General features: G+C 46.6%; 1 protein-coding gene across 1 annotated transcript in view; it reads right to left on the bottom strand.

Moving 5' to 3' along the window:
* RERE (arginine-glutamic acid dipeptide repeats) overlaps positions 1–18022 on the bottom strand; it is a 426659-nt gene that overhangs the window by 47632 nt on the left and 361005 nt on the right. Inside the window, exon 12 of the mRNA XM_082865410.1 lies at positions 12717–12797. Within this exon, the coding sequence (XP_082721536.1) occupies positions 12717–12797 (81 nt within the window). The remainder of the gene's footprint in view (positions 1–12716; positions 12798–18022) is intronic.

Raw genomic sequence — 18022 nt, 5'->3', positions numbered from 1 at the left:
TCAGCAACGAGCCGCATAAACTTCTTAAAGAAGCATCACCAAAGCAGCAGAGGGAGGACAGCATCTGAGAACAGGAAATGGTCAACCCGACACCTAAGGATCTGTGTTTATCCAAGACGGCGGCTGTGAAGCTGAGTGACAGACCTTGTGACCTTGCCCTCTTGTTATGCAGCACCGGTAAACAGAACGAAATGCTAGACTTCCTACTCAGACTGGATTAGTTTACTACAACAGGTGAGGCTGCCACCCTTTGGTCAGGGTGCACCCACCATGAACCACACTGCTGGGGTGCTCTCCCTACCAACCTGGAAGGAGGAGGAAGGGGTCTGGGGACGAGAAAGGCCCAGTGAAAGGCAGCAAGTCCAACCTGGAGAACGGACAGCATGCACCAGAGCAATGGTTCACCTTGAAATCCAGGGCCGGCAGTTTAATGCGTCAACAGCCCCTTTCCAGGCTTTTTTCCCTGGAGGGAGGGGAGGAGAACTCCAGCTTTACATGCAACCGCAGGCTGGAACAAAAGCCGCAGACAGATAAAGGCATTTGTCTGCTAAAGGACTGCTATCTGATCTCCAGCCGTAGTTTACCAAAACATGTAGGAATGGGCTTGAGGGGCAGGTTTGGTGCCAAGATGATCAGCGCCAACAGGTTCCTGGGGAGGGTCTGGGGCTGTGACTAAAGCTAATGGTCTTTCCCACAAGAGAGAAAGAAGCCTACTGCTTCATGCATGATTATGCTGTGGTTTGTTACTGGAAATCTCTGCTCAGTAAGATTTAAGTGCTTAAGTCCACTCTGGGTGTTCAAATGGCCTCACTGACGGTTAGTCTGAGTATGCACTGCTGTACCGGGTAACGTCCTTTACTAAATCCTAACGTTAACACCTTCTCATTGTGGGAAATGAGACCTGGGGTAAAGATGCTACCCTCAAGACGTGCTAAACTCGACAGAACAAACAAAGCCTGCAGTGTGATTTTGTTACTCTAGGAAGCATGCCAAGCAATGAGCTCCTGTGCCTGCCTGCGGGGTGAGAAGGAGGGGCCCAGGGAGGAGAGGGAGTGGCCCAGGGGAGGAGGGGGAGGGGACGGGTGAAGAGGGGGAGGGGATGGGGGAGGAGGGGGGCAGCCCCTCTGCTCCAGAAGCTGACCCACCCAAGGTGTGGGGCGGACGTGTGCTTGCGCAGCCTGAAGCCAGAAGCCCAGGCAGGGAACGTGCCACCTACCCTGACTTATCTGAGAGCCCTCTGAGAGGGAGGGTCGCAGCAACAATTCTCTCTACCAGGACGACCTACAGAAGAAGAAGTGATTCCAATGCCGGCTCAGTAAAAGGAGGGCATTTCAAACAATACAACTGTCCAAAACCACCAGGTCACATTTAATGGGTTCACTGTTACCAGGTTCTCAGAAGCAGCAGAGCACATTCTGTACGGATGCTGCAGAGGAACTCGGGTATTTTGAAAATTCCTCAATAGACAAGGATACTTCAAGAATTTTCTCTGGCAAGACATTTCAAACAAGTTTTAACATTTAAAAAACCTATTCTTCAAACAGCTTCCAGCCCTGATCATCAGCACATCTTCCAGGAGGCCCCATTCATGGCCCACACCGCACAGGTTAGCACTTGGGTTCACGCCAACCCACACTGCGGTAACGAAACAGTGGGAGCAGCCCCCGAGGGAGCAGAGGCCCACCCAACCCTCATCTTCTCCGGATACTCAGTGAACTGGCAGCGCTGGCTGATCAACTGGTATGAAGAATAAACCACAAACTGTTTATATTCTTGCTATCTAGATATCAGAAGTCACTGATTTCCAAAAAAATTGTATAACAATGTTGAGTATTCGTAGACAATTTAGCATTTGGGAAATTAGTGATTAGAGCAGAATATAGTACAAAAGAAAACAGTATGCTTTAGTCTGAGTCTAAGACAAATATACTGGACAAATGGGTGCATATTCTTAATTTTAAACTTGCACATTTTAATATGACTACAAAATGACTATATAAGAAGCATTCTGTCCTTTCACTGTATTATTCTGCCTAAACATCTGGTAGACGGAATATGGTACAGAGGAACACATGGACTTTTCTCCTGAGTCACATGATAGGGAACTAAGATCCCACAAGCCACACTGTGCGCCACCCGCCCCCAGCCCAAAAAAAGCTTTACCTTGCTTTTTATCCCACTCTCTGCAGAATGTGTACAGAGTTTACCCAGTTCACTTGCTACTTGCTTTACTCTCTGCTGGCCATGTATACAGATTCACCGGGCCGATTTCCTTCTGAATTCAGTTACTCCACAAATCCAGATTTTCCCTCCAAAACTTAAAACACCTCCCTTGACAACTTAAGCCGCAAAGGTGACTCATACAATGTACCTCATTAACACATTTCCCAAGCAGAGCATTTGTGGGAAAATGAACCAGGTTCTGATCTCAGGAGGCATATGCCTAAATCAATAATCACCAAATCCCAGAGGCATTGGACCTATGCTGTTTCCAGCCCTCTAAAATAATCAAATACATGAAAGTCACCAGTTCTTGCCAAACTCAAGAAAAATCCAACTCCTGCACATGGGAACAAAAAGACAACAGCTCAGCTGAAAACACATAACCAAACATTATAGGAAAAACTTTAGCTTAATATTGTTCAGAACATCCCCAGTGGTGTTTCACTCACACAGCAAAGACACAGAATAAAAATTCCAGACTGTTTTCAAGATAATAAAATAGCATATGATGGTGACTCACTAACTGACTAAAAGGAAAAAAAATCCATAAAGAGTCACAGGAACCTTGCAAAGCTGGCAACACTGAACCTCCCCCACCCTCACTTGGCTCTCACCTCCAGCAGACACACACACACGCGCGCGCACACACATGCACACTCTAGTGACCATTTTGAGGCTGCAATTGGCTAATGGCTTGCTCTACTGCTTAAGACAATATTTTATTCTTGACTCACTCAATAAACCTGCTGAGAAAAATAAACAATGGGTTTCAATCTTATAAATAATCTAGAAAACGGAATTGCTGTGCAAACAGTAGAGCTGATTTACTGCCCATGATGAACAGAACCGGAAAGTCCAATGTGCACAGTGAACCCAGAGTCACAGTCTTACTATCTGGGGACACGAGTTAACAAGGATTCCTGTCCACTACATGGTGTAAGGCCTGGGATGGCCAGGCTTCAACTGGTCCTTTAAAACGTTGAGTTTTAATCTTTTAAGACATATATACACACACAATGTATTTCTATCCCATCATTCACACATGTGTGAACACACACACTTCATTTTGAACAAATATTAAGTCAGGGCCTATTATAGGGCACTAAAGGTGATATAAAGAGGTATTAAAATAAGGTTTCTGCCCAGAACCTCATATATGTATTCCATATACATACATAGATGCATGTAAATGTGCAGAAAAGAAATGCATCAAAGAAAAAGGGAAGCAGAGTCTACAGTCCAAGACTAAAACAAAATATTAATTTTTAAAGGGCAGAACAAAACACAGTTCCACTGAGAGAAGTTGGGCTCTTTGTGTAATGGCCACCAGTCCACAGAGAAAGAGGCTCGCGTGGCTTTCACAGACGCACAACCGAAGCAGGACCCCTACACCTGAGCTCAGGATAGCCTCAGTGACTGCAACTCAGGCATCTTCCAGGGAAGAGCACAAAGCCACCGCCCCTTCACCAGGCTGTGAGCTGCAGGAGGGCAAGCCCCCTTTCACGCATCCCAGGCGCCCCGCAGAGCACAGGCCTTGGGTACCAAACGTTCCCCAGAACAGTTCTTCCCAAACACTCCCAATTTTGCCCACTGCGAGGATGGTTTGATCACCTCAAAGGCCAATTCCTGAGAATTATGATGCCACAATTTAGAGGATTCAGAAGAAGGATCTGAACAGAAGAATTATATCTCCAAAGTGAAAAAAATAACAAAGGCTGTTACCATTGAAAGTTAATTTAAAAATTAAACATCTCAAAAAGAAAACTGAGCTTAATGGAATTCTGGTGTCCCAAGACAGGCTTCTCTGGCTTGCCTTTCCTATTTCCATAATACAATGAATGGCTTTCAAATTACGCACAACAGAAAACATTTTTCATGGGGCGGGGTGTCCTTCCCACCACGGGTGAGCAGCTGTGAATGAGACCGAGGTGAATGCTTTGCTTCATGTTTCAAAACAGTACGATTAATTTTTATTCTTAATTTTTCCTAACTATTACTCAAGGGCATAAGTTCAAGTAAGATTAAAATGAACCAATTATTCAAGAATTATGACTTCAGATACATTTTAAAACTTATTTTTCATGTCAGTTTTTAACAGACTAGATTTATTTTTTTAAAGCATCAGCAAACTGGACTTTCAAAGTTAGGATGGGTTCACGGATCTCATTAAGGTTAAAAAACAAAAATCTACTTACGATATAAAATACGAGCTCCAAGTAGATAAACACACTGACTATAATCACAACTTGCAAGTCTTCTTAAAGACCATTGCAAACCTTCCATTTGCTTTTACTAGCTAATAAAATGAGTGAGTCTGTTTAGGCTTAAAAGTCATAAATGTCTCCATCTTAAAAGTCACCAGGTAACAAAGATCCAGCCAAATCATAAGAAATATACGTTGGCAAATGCCAACAGCAAATAAATAACCCATCCTTACAAGCAGCACTGTGCTCAATAACACTGAAGTCCAAGGGGTTTTTCATTTGAGTACAGTTTCTACAAGTAATACAGCGCATGTAATCAAAGCACACTCATGCCATTCCTACCAGTCCTAATACGTAGGATAAGACCAAGGACAGGCCTAAGATGTTTACACTGAGAACAGCAAATATCCAAGGCCCTTGGTTTAAAAAGTCATCTAACTCTCTGGAAGTTTCAATATAATTTGTTTAACCTGATGCCACATAAAATTGATTCCAAAAAAGTTTAAAATAATTACTCTTTAAAAATAGATAAATAAAAATTTTAAAGTCATCTAATTTTTAAAGTCCTCCCTTTTCCCCCAACATCAGCAGCAAAAAAGTTTCTTACATGCAAATTTCTTAACTGCTTCACTTACACAAGGGAATCAGCCACTCTCTCTCAGATTACCCTAGTCAAAACTGGACCACTGGGCTTCCCTGGTGGCGCAGTGGTTGAGAGTCCGCCTGCCGATGCAGGGGACGCGGGTTCGTGCCCCGGTCCGGGAGGATCCCACATGCCGCGGAGCCTGTGCTCCGCATACGGGAGAGGCCAAAACAGTGAGAGGCCCACGTACCACAAAAAAAACAAAAACAAAAACAAAAAACTGGACCACTGCCCAGTCAAATAACCATAGTTTAGACTCTCAGAATGAATAGACTCAAGGCTCTGCTCCATTTTAATGGGAAGAACTATAGGATCACAGCACTTGCTGCCGAAATGCAGGGCCTGTCTCTGTGAGTAATCACTTCTGCTTTGAGTGGAGAATCCCAACTGTACCTGCATCTACCCCAGGACAAATTATTAAGGGAAGAGGCATGGCACATGTCAGTCCTTGTACCCACTTCTTGCCAACCTCTCAAAATATTTACAGTTCTTCTTCATGTATAGGGGTTCCAGTGAAAGAAACACTTAAAAACACTGTAGTATTAAATATGCAAACTTCATATTAATAAGCGAAGTTCAGCCTTTAAATAAAATAGTTTCTATTAGAAACTTCAGTAGGGTCTAGGCTAGCCTAACTCACATATTTTGGCTGCATGTCAAAAGAAAAAGAGGAAAACAGTTTTTATATGAAGTGAGACATCGGGAATTCCCTGGCAGTCCAGTGGTTAGGCTTCCACGCTTTCACTGCCTTTGGCCCCGGTTCGATCCCTTGTCAGGGAACTAAGATCCCACAAGCTGCATGGTGTGGTCAAAAAAAATAAAAGGAAATATGACATGAGTTACAATTGTGTTTCTAGGACAAAATGGAAGACAGGAAGAGGGAAGCCATATTGGGAAATTCTATTATTGATCATGAAAATAATCCCAGATACTTTTCTATATGTTTGAAATACTCCGTAACCCTTCGAAAAGCAAAATCAAGCCCTATTTAATAGTGAAACAATTTACAGCTTTAACAGAATGAAAAACACATTATTTTAAGAATGAATGTGACACATAGGATTAAGAATCTGCAAGTCTTCATCGTTGTAAACAGCAGGGCTTCCTGAACTTTACTCTGCATTCCAATCACCTGGGGAGCTTATTAAAATGCAGATTCTGCTTCAACAGGAATGGACAGGAGGCTGAGAGGCTGCAATTTTAACAAGCTCCAGGTGATGACGATAATGCTGGTCTGAGGACCACACTGAGAGCGGTGAGAATACACAGCATTTGCAGTCCAGGTCTCTGGCTTAAAATCAAGTATGTTATGTGGCTATAACACATTTGTGTCCTCAATAGTATCAACCGATTCAGGAAGTTCACACTTTGTTATGTAACGTTAGATTAAGCATTAATGAGGCTAGAAAGTTTGTTTATCTAAGGTTATAACCTGAAGTTAAATAAAGCTTCATGCTGAACGCTAGTATTAAATACTAGAGTCATTTTTAACCTCTTACTATTAACAGAATCCCAATTACTCGGTCTCTTTTTTTTAAGTATCTTTTTAAAATTTATTTATTTTTATTTTTGACTGGCAAACATGGCAGGCCTGAAAATGGCTCATCTTCCCTGCTGCAATGCCAGCTCCCTGTGGGGCACAGGTGGCACCTTGCTTCTCTTTATAGACATCCCACCATTACAGTGCTCAGTGGTACACAAAATTTTCTAAAACTGAACCATATGGCATGTTTAACTAGCTCTGAAAATGGGAATATTTATTTTATTATTCATTGGGTCTTCGTTGTCGTGCACGGGCTTTCTCTGGTTGCGGCGAGCGGGGGCTACTCTTCGTTGCGCTGCATGGGCTTCTTGTCGTGGTGGCTTCTCCTGTTGCGAAGCACGGGCTCTAGGCGCACAGGCTTCAGTAGTTGTGGCTCGTGGGCTCTAGAGTGCAGGCTCAGTAGTTGAGGCGCACGGGCTTAGTTGCTCCGCGGCGTGTGGGATCTTCCCGGCCCAGAGCTCGAGCCCGTGTCCCCTGCATTGGCAGGCAATCGGATTCTTAACCACTGCACCACCAGGGAAGTCCCTGATTACCTGGTCTTAAAGCCCTGTCTCAATAGTGGTTATTCTTTGATGGGGGAACATGCTCTCTGCAAAAGATATTTTGCCTGAAGAAACGAACAACTAACATTCAGTAGTTATGCATATACTTAATAGAATTCGTTCCCAAAAATATGGCTGAGAAAGGTGGTTGGTTTTCATGTTATTTCTCAAAAATTTAAATCTCCAATATTTTCATCCTATCACCCAAGGTTAAAAAAGCTCAAAACATCAAAAACAGCTGCCCCTCGGTCCCATTCAAAAAAACAAAAAGAAACCAAAAAATAGTGACACGTTTTCAATAGAGAAAGTCAAGATAAAAGACTTCCATTCCCACAAGTCACTGACGATTCCCCACTTTCTGTCCTACTACTAGACTATTAAGAACCTCCTCTCTGGTCTCCATCTAGTTGGTGCTGCTCAAGAATGCTCACCTCCCATGCTCTCACCTCTCTTCTCAAAAGACTTCAATGGGTCCCCAAACGCACTCTTTGGAGAGAGAGCAAGGTCCCCCCAAGTCTACCTCCAAGCCATAAACTTGGCCTAAATCCCACTGCATCAGCTCGTGCAGCCTTCTCTCCGACCGCACTCATGGACTTGCCGGGCACGTTTTGCAATTTCCTCTCTCCATGCCTTTGCTCGTGATATTTCCAACAGCTGGAAAGTCGCTTTCCTTCCACCCTCCCAACCATGGCCTATATCCTTCCTTCCTTCGAAGCTCAGTTCAAACACCACATCCTCCAATTAGCTTTCCAGAAACCCCCAGGCTCTGTGCTCACTCTGTGGGACCCGGACCTCTCCCAGGGCCCTAAGCACAAACTGGCAAACATGGCAGGCCTGCAAATGGCTCATCTTCCCTGCTGCAATGCCAGCTCCCTGCAGGGCACGGGTGGCACCTTGCTCTCTCTATAGACATCCCACCATTACAGCGCTCAGTGGTACACAAAATTGAACCATATGGCATGTTTAACTAGCTCTGAAAATGGGAAGTGGGTGAAAATGGATTTCTGGCATAGTAAGTATTAAGGCACCAGTAACTGGGTTTACAAATAACACGAGCTTCATCTCTGTTGGGCTAGGTATTCAAAAATAAAACTAAGAGATGAGAAAGAGAGTCAAGAGTGTGTGCCTGTCCCCCTGCTGCATCCAGGGGCTAATAATCCTCTAGGGGCACCTCTTCTCCCTATCAAGTCGGGGTGGATCAAATTGTCTTCTCACCAAGGTTAGTTGCCGCTGAGACAGGTCACTAAGTGCATGCTCCCTGTCTACGATGCAATGCTGGCTGGATCTGTCCAAGCGCCAGCAGACAGAGCTTTACACAAAGGCCAGCCAGGATTCAAGGGACAACCACCCCAGTGTCAGACACGGAAAAGTCTTTGGTTCAAACAACAAAGAGATGTTCTCAGCATGAAAGAAGATTCTATATGTCACTGTCACCTGAGTAATCATCTCATGTTTTTGAAGAAAACTACAATGTGTAAAAATCAAAGGAAAAATTATTTTTGGAACACCTATGATTTTGTGTTATTTGTAACATGGATTCCCCTCCTGGTAATTAAGATTCAACACTATTAGGTCTCCTGTTTTTTCAGGAATTACCTTAGCATCAAAGGTCATGTGATTCATCAAGCCAAAGATTACGCGGCAGTGCTTAAAGCAGAACCCAAGAAGCCTTGTTCCCCATCATTTTCTCAGAAGCTCAGCTACGGGGCACTCACTGTGATTTATACAAATGTACTAATACCCAAGATTCTGATGTGGTTTAGGCCAAAGAGTGTCTTGAGAGAGAAGAAGCATACAGCCAAGGGGAACCTGAGATGCTTAGCAAAAATTCTTTACCGTATTTTACTACTAATTATACATCTTATAAGCATTTGCGGGAGGCAAATAGTTCTAGAGGAAGGGAGAACGGGGAGAAAGACAATCAACTACAGGATATTTGCACGACTATGATACTAAACTATCTGACTTGCAGTTATTCTCTTGGGTAACATGAGGTTAACATGTAATACCCACTCAACTAAACCTCTATAAACAGTTGGTTTTCCACAATCACAGCCACTATTCCCACTTCAGTGGGCAGCAGTGTTCAGAGAAAAGCCAGATTTAGCTCCTGAGTAATAAACACCAGAAACCAAAAGAGCTGGGAGAGCTCTCCGTATCCGTGCCTACCAGGAAGCTCTGAACGTACATCGGCACCCAGTGGCCTGGTAAGCGTGGAAGTCTCCTCAACAAAGCTTCAAGACAGAGGAATTCCATCTTTTAGACTAGGCAGTGCCCTCCACCCACTCTGTTTTTCAATTAAATGGGTTTTCTGCAAGACAGATTAATGAAAAACAGGTAATTTCTTTTTATATAGGTTCAATATGTTTACAAGCAGAATATAATTCTGTACTTTTCATAGCATTTAGCTACTTTACATAGTATTCAGGGTAGATAAGAAGAACAGTCATTTTCAAGTGTTTTTATGCACTCTTTATATAGACGGTATCTCATTTAAATTCTCAAAACAATTCTGGAGGGGGGGGAGGGAGACCCAAGCGGGAGGGGATATGTGTATACATGTAGCTGATTCACTGTGTTCTACAACAGAAACTAACACATTGTAAAGAATTATACTCCGATAAAAAAAATTAAATTTAATTTAAAAATTAAAAAAAATTTCTAACGGGTAGAAGGATCACCCCATTGTACAGACCCAGACATTAAAGGACAGGAGGCTGAATAATCCGCTTAAGGCCCTATGGCAGGTAAGTGGCAGAGGAGAGAAGAACCATCACTTTGGTCTCAGGCACAGCGACAGCCAACGATGTACAAACATTTTATAAAGATTCTAACACCAATAAAATTCTCATGCAAACACACACCATTTTAGAGAAAATAATTTCCTAGACCCTGTCAGGATTTGACCTGAACTTGCCAATGAACAGCTCAAAGAAGACTTCCCAGTTAAAAGAGATCATCAAGTACTATAGTTACTGGTAAGGCCAAGAATAGAACACAGTCTGCTGACCCCACACCCATGCCCAATCAGGCGTGTTCTTCTGGATGCTGACACCCTTCTGAAGTTTCAAGTTGGTTGAGAATAGCAAAGAAATGAGTTAATAATTCCGGTAAATAGAAGACAATACGGAAAGTATCTAGGGGTGTGTGTGTGTGTGTGTGTGTGTGTGTGTGTGTGTAAGGCATGACCGTATGAAGATTTCTACCTAGGAAGTTTTGAACCAAGAACACTGGTACCTACAAATTTTCTCATCTTCTGCAGCAAAAATGAAAAATAACCTTTGCCCTCCCCTCTGTATGACTTGTGAATGATTAGCCTGGCCATGTTGATAACTAAGGAAAATATGAGTGCCGCTCCCAGCTGACTAGAATGCTTAAGATTTATCCTACTACCAACCTCCTCCAATTCCATGCAAAAGACAGCAGGACACTAGGAATAGTTAGCCAATGTTCAGCCCTAATAAATTCTCCAGTGCTGCAAACAACTCTCCCATCAGCTCCAATGACTGTGCCCTGAGGAAGAGGCTGGAAACAGGAAGACCGATGGGTGCCAGAGGAGATGGGAGGATTGGAGCCACATGGCTGGGAAACAGGGAATGCAGAGAAGTGATGGGGAAGCGTCTCAGGAAAGAGGCGCCTGGAAAAGACCAGAGAACCTGCTCAAAAGGTTGCTGTACTGAGAACTTCTGTGTGGCAAAAAAAGAGGCTACTACTGAGTCAGACATCATCAGTAAGAATAATCGACAACCAAGAGCAAGAGGAAAAACAGATTAGAAGACCATTCCCTAGGTTAAAGGTTATTCAGATCCCTTTTCACAGGGGAGATAAAAATGCAAAGCGTCTGGCATTTCCAAATGTTAGACACCAGATTTTAGATTCAGTGCTTAATCTTGCTATTAAGTTTACTTTTTAAAAGAGAAAGATAAAATAACTGTAGAGGGATATCTTGTATCAAATTCTTCATGTTTTGCAACTTTTAGCAGAGCACAGGGCGAGAGAAAATTGAGTTGAGAGGTTATAATCTGGCCCCTCACATCAGCTCAAATCTACTCAAAGATCTCTCTCATTTTCACTCCAACTGGGCCAAACCAAAATTCCTATACTTTACAGGGTAAAGCCTTTTTAGTTTTTACTTCAAATAACTGAAATCCTCAGAAAACGTAAAAAGTATTTCTTTCATTGCTCCACATTAAATACCTCTTACCACTCTGTTCTGGAAAGAGCAAAAAGTCACTTGATTATATAGAGTGATAATATATTTTAGTTTAATGTCCATAAACAAGCTTTTTTTTTTCAACTATCCTCAAAATGACCCATCTCAGCATATTTACATGTATAATAAATACTGAAAACTTAATCTAACTATGATTGATTAATGCAAACCACCAATTTATATGAGGCTATACTTGAAATCTCAGAACGCTTCTCCCCTATTATGAGGTCTGTTTATAAGGTGCTGTACAGAAAACGTGTCCAGAAACGGTTTAAAAAAAAAAAAAACCTGAATAAAAGAACCAAAATTGAATAAGAGGAAATCAATAAACAATACCCAATACCCAATTAGAAAACCAAAACCCAAACCAATCCATCAGCTTTTGTCATGGGTATCCTTCATGGATATTCTCCTCCATCCACTCCCAAAACCTGCGGTGGGGAAGCAGCACTCGATGTCTAAATACTCGCCTCCCGCCCCCAAGTCCCGAAGTGCACTTCTGTAGTACCTGGGCCACAGGCACTGGTAAGTGGCTGGCCTACTCCACCCCTCCACCCCCACCCCCCACCCCACCCCCGTCTCCCCTATTCCTTGGCCTAGCCGCAGGGAGGACTTTCCCCACCCTCCTCCAATACCACCTGTAGGAAACCACAGGCACATTCAGGTAACACTGAATGAATCTCCTGCTAGCATTCTCTTTACATAACTTCACTCCCAAGCCTCCTTAGCAAACCCACCTACCCCAAGTTTAACAAGAGCGTTCATCAGACCTGATTCTCAGCTTTGTGAAATATCAAAGGAATTTTTAAAAACCTCATTTCAAGCAACTTACAGGGATCCTTGTGTATCTGTCCAATAAAAAGTGCAAAGTTTTAGGGCTGGAAAATTAGGTACAACTACTCTTCAAAACATAGCAACATTAAAAAAAATAAAAGTCCCCAGAGAATTTAAAGTATATTGAGCTACAAACCTCTTAGCTCTATTGTTTGTTGATGACTTTTGTCAGTAACCAAATCCAAACTAGCGATAAATGATATTTTCTATTTCACCCACTGTATTTAAAATTAGATGTTAACTCCCCAACACCCCAGACTCCCCGGCCCCCCCCAACCTCTCTTGCCAAAGACTCTTCTGTTCTGAAATCCACTTTCTTGGGGATAAGCATAATCAGTCACTTTACCATCTAGAATCCTGAGCTAAAACTAAAGGTGAAGGAAGTAAAATTAATAGAATCCTAGAGGCCAGCACAACACAGGGTTAAAGGAAAGCATTTCACAAGATCAAGTGCGGAGAAGCAGCAGGAGCGAAGAGGAAAAAATCAAGTTACATAAAGTCCAATTGTACTCACTGTTTCCTTATTGGGAAGCAGCTCCTTTCGAATTCGGAAGAAGTTCTTGCCGTACTGCCTGAGCCCCTTAACGAAGCGTTTCTGTGATAAAAAGAAACAACAAATGGGATGTAAAAGCCAAAAACAACACAGGATGTCAGCAAAGATCTCTGCAATCAGCAGAATAACCACCCCAAAGAAGTCCGAGCTAGGGAACGTCGACACGGCTGGGGGAATATTTCAGCAGCACAGCCGGGACCCGCGCCCAGACAGCCTCCGTCAGATCCCCAGTCCCGCACTCGGACAGGCTGAGGAGGACGTCCCGTGTCTGAGGCAAGCAGCCGTCTGTGCCTTCGCTGCCTCCGGTCTCTGCATCGGTCCACGGAGGTATAAACAACACATACGCTCCGTGCTTCCATCAATAAAACAGCACAACTGGTCCCCACCTGAGAACGAAGCTTCCCAAAGTGCCGAGCAGAAGAGGGGAACGGGAGCAAAGCTGGAGACTTTTCTCCAGAAGGGCACCCTGGAGGCTTCAAAGGCCTTTCGTTCGTCCGGGGAATTCACCAGGACGGCAGCAGCACCGCGGCAATCCACCGGGCCCGAACCCCGGCCGGCCTGCGTGCCCCGCCACGCCGGCCGCAAGAGCCGCCCCGGGGCACCAGGCGCCCAAACACCAGCACCCCTCCTCCTTCCCGGCCCCTCCCCGTCCCCGTTCCCTCGGCAGCCCGGGGACTTTCACTTTGTCCCATTCCTCCTGGGCAGCCCCTCCCCGCCACAGCGGGGCCACTGCCGGATCCCCGGACCCCACCTCGGCCCGCGAAGTCGGGTCCCGCGCGGCCGACCGCCGGCAGCCACAGGTACGCGGGGCCGCCGCGGGCCGCACTCAGGGTCCGGGTGGCGGGAGGCCGCGCCTGTCACTCGGCTCGCGCTCGGGTTCGGGCTCGGGCTCCGGCTCCACAAAGCGCAGGGCGGAGGCGGCCGGGCGGCTCGGCGTGTGACCGCGGCGGGGCCGCGCGGCGCGGGGCGCGGGGCTGGGGCGGCCGCCGCCGCCGCCGCCGCCGCCGCCGCCGCCGGGGGAGGAGGCCGGAGCGGCGCGCAGAGCCCAGCGCGGCCGCGGGCGGCTGCAAAAGGCGGCCTGGATCGCCGCGCCGCCCGCCCGCCGGCCCGGCTGCGGCCTCCGCCCCGAGGCCCCGCGCGGGACCCCGGCCCGGTACCTCGGTTTCCTCCTTCCGAACAGCGGGAGTCGACCCGGGCGGCGGAGCACGGAAACTTCCTCCCCGCCGCGGCGGGCGCGAGCGGAGGGCGCCCGCGGGGCTGGCTCCGGGCTGGGGCCCTCCCCGGGCTGCTCCGTCTCCGGACCTCCCCCCGGGCGGGCAGAGTCAGCAGCGCACGCCCGCCGCACCCGGGCTGCGAAGCGGGGGGGGGGCTGGCCCCGACGACCCCCGAGGTCCCTCCGGCCCGGGATTGTGGGCGGCCGCTCCCGCCCGGCCCAGGCCTCAGCCGGCACCTCGCAGGGCGCCGTTTCACAACTAAATCACCGCGGAAGCTTCCCAGCCAATAAATCACCTGCCCACCGGGAGGGGAGTCCCTCCCACTCCCCGCGGTTGAGACCAGCCGGGCGAATTCAGTGAAGAGCCAGACTTGGCCGGGAAGACCGATCTGCAACCTCCTACTCCATTCCTGGAGGCTCTGCATTTTCAGATTTCACCCCTTTCTAAGATATGACTCATCACTGTCAGTTTTCAACATAATTCGTATAGTTCAAAAGGAAAAATCTGGCAAGGCACAAGAAAGAAGCAAGCTCTGCTCTAGTCTGAAGCAGAGTGACCCTCGTTACCTGAAAAAAGTATCATTTACATGCTCAGCACGCATCCCGGGCTGCGTGCAGAGCACCTCCACATCTTCACATCTCCACCGGGATGTGGAGAGGAACGAGACTTGCCCTGCCCTCAAGGAGCAGGCCTGGCAAACAGGGTAAACAGATCAATCTCTGGGCCCCAACGAAAAGCAGCAGAGGAACAAAGGGCGGGAGGTGGGGTCAGGAGGAGGAAGCAACTTACTCTGCTGCCGTCGTAGGGGCGAGACAAGGGGGAGCATGAGCCTGTCAGGTGGGCTCAGCAGGGCTCCAGGCAGAGGGGTCAGCCAGGAAGGGCACACAGATCACCCTGGGAACTGCGAGGAGGGCAGGGTGTACGGAGTGGAGTCCCAGCAGGTAAGACTGAAGAGGTGGGGAGAGGGTCAGGTTGCAAAGAACCTTCCAGGCCAGGCTGAAGAGTTCTGCTCCTAGCTGTAGGCCAGCGGAGAAGTGTAAGCAAGAGCGTTCCATGAAAAGACGGCACCAGAGACTGCTCTGGTGGCAGTGTGGCCCTTGGCGTGCACTAGGGACAGACTGGCTGCAATGCAGTTAAAAAGGCTAGAGAGGGAGCCCAGGTGTGAGATGAGGATGACCGGAGCCCAACCTCAGCCTTCAGAATTAATGCTTCTTAATCTACTCGTTAAGAAGTTAAGTATTTAGTGAGCACCTAACACTGGGAGGAATTTTAAAAATAACAACAACAAAAAAGGTAGCCATGGACCTTTATTAAAACGGATTCATTTTTTGCAGGTAAGATAAATGTGTGTGAGGTGATTACAGAACAATCTGAGACTTAGGTCGGCCAAGCATGAAGTAGTGAAGGGCAGCTCACCAGTGCTGCAAGGGAGCCGAGAAGAGGGATGGACTGTTGTTCAGAATGCCTTCACGGAAGCAGATCGAGAAGAGCAGACAGCATCTGCAGGTGTGGAGGAGTGGGAAGGCCCTCCAGGAAAGACAGAGGCAGAGAATAGGAAGTGGCAATCAGACAGGGAGAGTCTATACAAAGCTGAGGTGGGCTCTGGCGTGAGTCAGATGGTGGAATGGCAGGGCCACGCATGTGTGAGGACATGCAACAGGTTCACTGGGAGAGGCCGGCCCAGTGAAGGAGCACCTGAGAAAGGCTGAACCTGGAAGAGCAGGGTAATGTGGGAGAGTTCTGCAAACGTGAGTTCAGACCCTGATTCCTCCACTTGTTATAATCCTCTGAACGGCATCCATTCAACAGTTATGAAGTACCTACTATATGTCAGGAGCCTCAAAGTCCTCACAACCTAAAAGGAAGTACTGCTATTATCTCCATTTTACTGACAAGGAAGCTGAGGCACCATGGGTTAAGTAACCAGACCAAGGTCACCCAACTCCTCAGCGGTCAAGGCAGAATTCAAACCCGGGCTCCAAAATCCATGCCCTGCAGCACTACTGCCACAGTCTCGGTGAAGTGGGCCAAGAGTCTACGGAGGTCAGCAATTTCAGCCATGGTCCCATGATCTGCGACTCTGCCCTTTCCATCTGCCCCTCCAAATCAAATCAACCCTTCAGTATTCTTCCTAAGAAAGGTCTTTCAGTGCCTTCCTTTCCCGCCCATTCCAGCAGTAGTCGCAGGCCAAACCCTCACCCTTCCTTCCTGCTAGCCAGCTTCCTAACCCATCTCTCCCTCATCCAGCCATTTACAAGCCTCCGCTGAGGAACTTTTCAAAACCAGGGATTTCATCATGAGTCCTACACCATCTTGCCCCCAGGCCCTACCTAAGAATAGCTCTTTGACCTCTTCAGGTGGTGTTTAACCCTTAGCCCTGCATTCAAGGCGCACCAGGATCCTGTCCTGGCCTACCTTTCCAAACAGATGTCCAGTAATGCCAACTGGTCCATGCTACCACCTCTGTCTGAACTTCCGACTCTGGGGTACCTTTAATACTTCTCTCCACAGCCTACCTCCAGTTCACCTCAAACTCAAGCTCAAATCCCTCCCACCCCAAAATGAGACTTCCCTGACCGTCCCCATCCCCATTCACTTCGCATTTATTTATTTGTAAAAGGCCTTATGTACTCATAGTGTCTATGAGCTCTGAAAAGACAGGAATTGTATCTTACACCACCTTGCCTCCCTATAGCATTAGGCAGCTGGAGCTCCCAAGTCTGTGATACACAGATGAAACAAACCATGAGATGACAAGAGCCTGGGCTAGGGTGGTCACAGTGGAAATAGACTGTTAAATGCCAAAGGGTCCATTTTGAACTTTGATAACAAAGTTGATCTTACCGGCTCCACGACACCGAACTCTGCTGATTTTTCTCATATCACCTGGTGGCTTAATTCTCTCCTCCACCTCTGAGTCTCCCCAAGGCTTTGTTCTAGGTTTTCTGCTCCCCACAAACTCCCTCCCAATATGATGCCCACTGCTCCCATGGCTCTAAATACCATGCAAGATTCTCACTACTATTTCTAAGGCTAAATCTATGGTCCACGCCCATTTGGGAACACTTGTCTCACAGACATTTCAAACTAACTACTTCCAGAAATATGGATTTGACATCTGATGGTGAACACAAACCACTGCTGTCAGTGTATATCAATGACTATGCTATCAAGTGCAAAGCACCACTGGCCCCACTTTTTTAAAAAAAGGAAGTAAAAGCTTCATGTGGCCTGTACTGTTACTTCTCTATGGAAAGCCACAAGGCCTCAAACTGGCAAAACATCTGCTTCTCAGAGACCAGCCTTTACCTTGTGGTTTACCAGAAATGTAGAGTAGCCTTTAAAATCGAAACAAAGCCGACCCACTCAGAGTGGTCAATGATTAGAATAGGTCAGTATGTTAAATAGGTTACTGAGGCTGTAGTCTCCGTTCCCTCAATTCATTCATCTCTCTGCAAATGAAGACCCTGACTTTTTTTAAGACTTTAATTTCATAATTAACACTACCGACTCACAGACAGACAGGTACTGGAAGCTTCTAAACGAAAGTTCACAGACGCGGTCTGTTTCTTAATAGCATTCTAGCAGTTGAGCTGAAATTCAGCATTTCCAGTGCTGAGATTCAAGGCCTCATGAATTATGTCTCTGTCCCTTAGCTGTTCTGTCCCTGATGGTGTATAGACGTTAGACTGCTAAGATGCCAAGGGTGCAGGAGAAAGAAGGCTGCTCCTTCCCGAGGCGGGAGCTGTGGCTGGGCCGCTGCTCCGAGTGCCGGGCAGCCCTGCTTCTTACGCCCCGCAGGCTTGCAGTCTGGCCACTCTCAGAGCCGTGAGCTGAGGTTCCCCGGGTGTTGGCACTGTTTTCTCTGGTGCTCTTTGTTTTCAATCAACCTGTGTGTTTTTTGGGAGCAGAAGACAAGTCCTCTTCTATTTCTCAATCGTCATAGCCAGATGAGACCCAAATATACATACAGATTTATTAATGGCAAGGAGACTGTTCTTTGCTTTGTTTTACAACTTAGTTTGTGATTGCGCTCCAATTTTGATTTTATCT

The sequence above is a fragment of the Leucopleurus acutus genome (genome assembly GCF_964270905.1).
Source record: "Leucopleurus acutus genome assembly, chromosome: 2".
Taxonomy (NCBI): domain Eukaryota; kingdom Metazoa; phylum Chordata; class Mammalia; order Artiodactyla; family Delphinidae; genus Leucopleurus; species Leucopleurus acutus.
The sequence above is the reverse complement of the archived record's forward strand: the minus strand, read 5'-3'. Positions and strand labels throughout refer to the sequence as shown.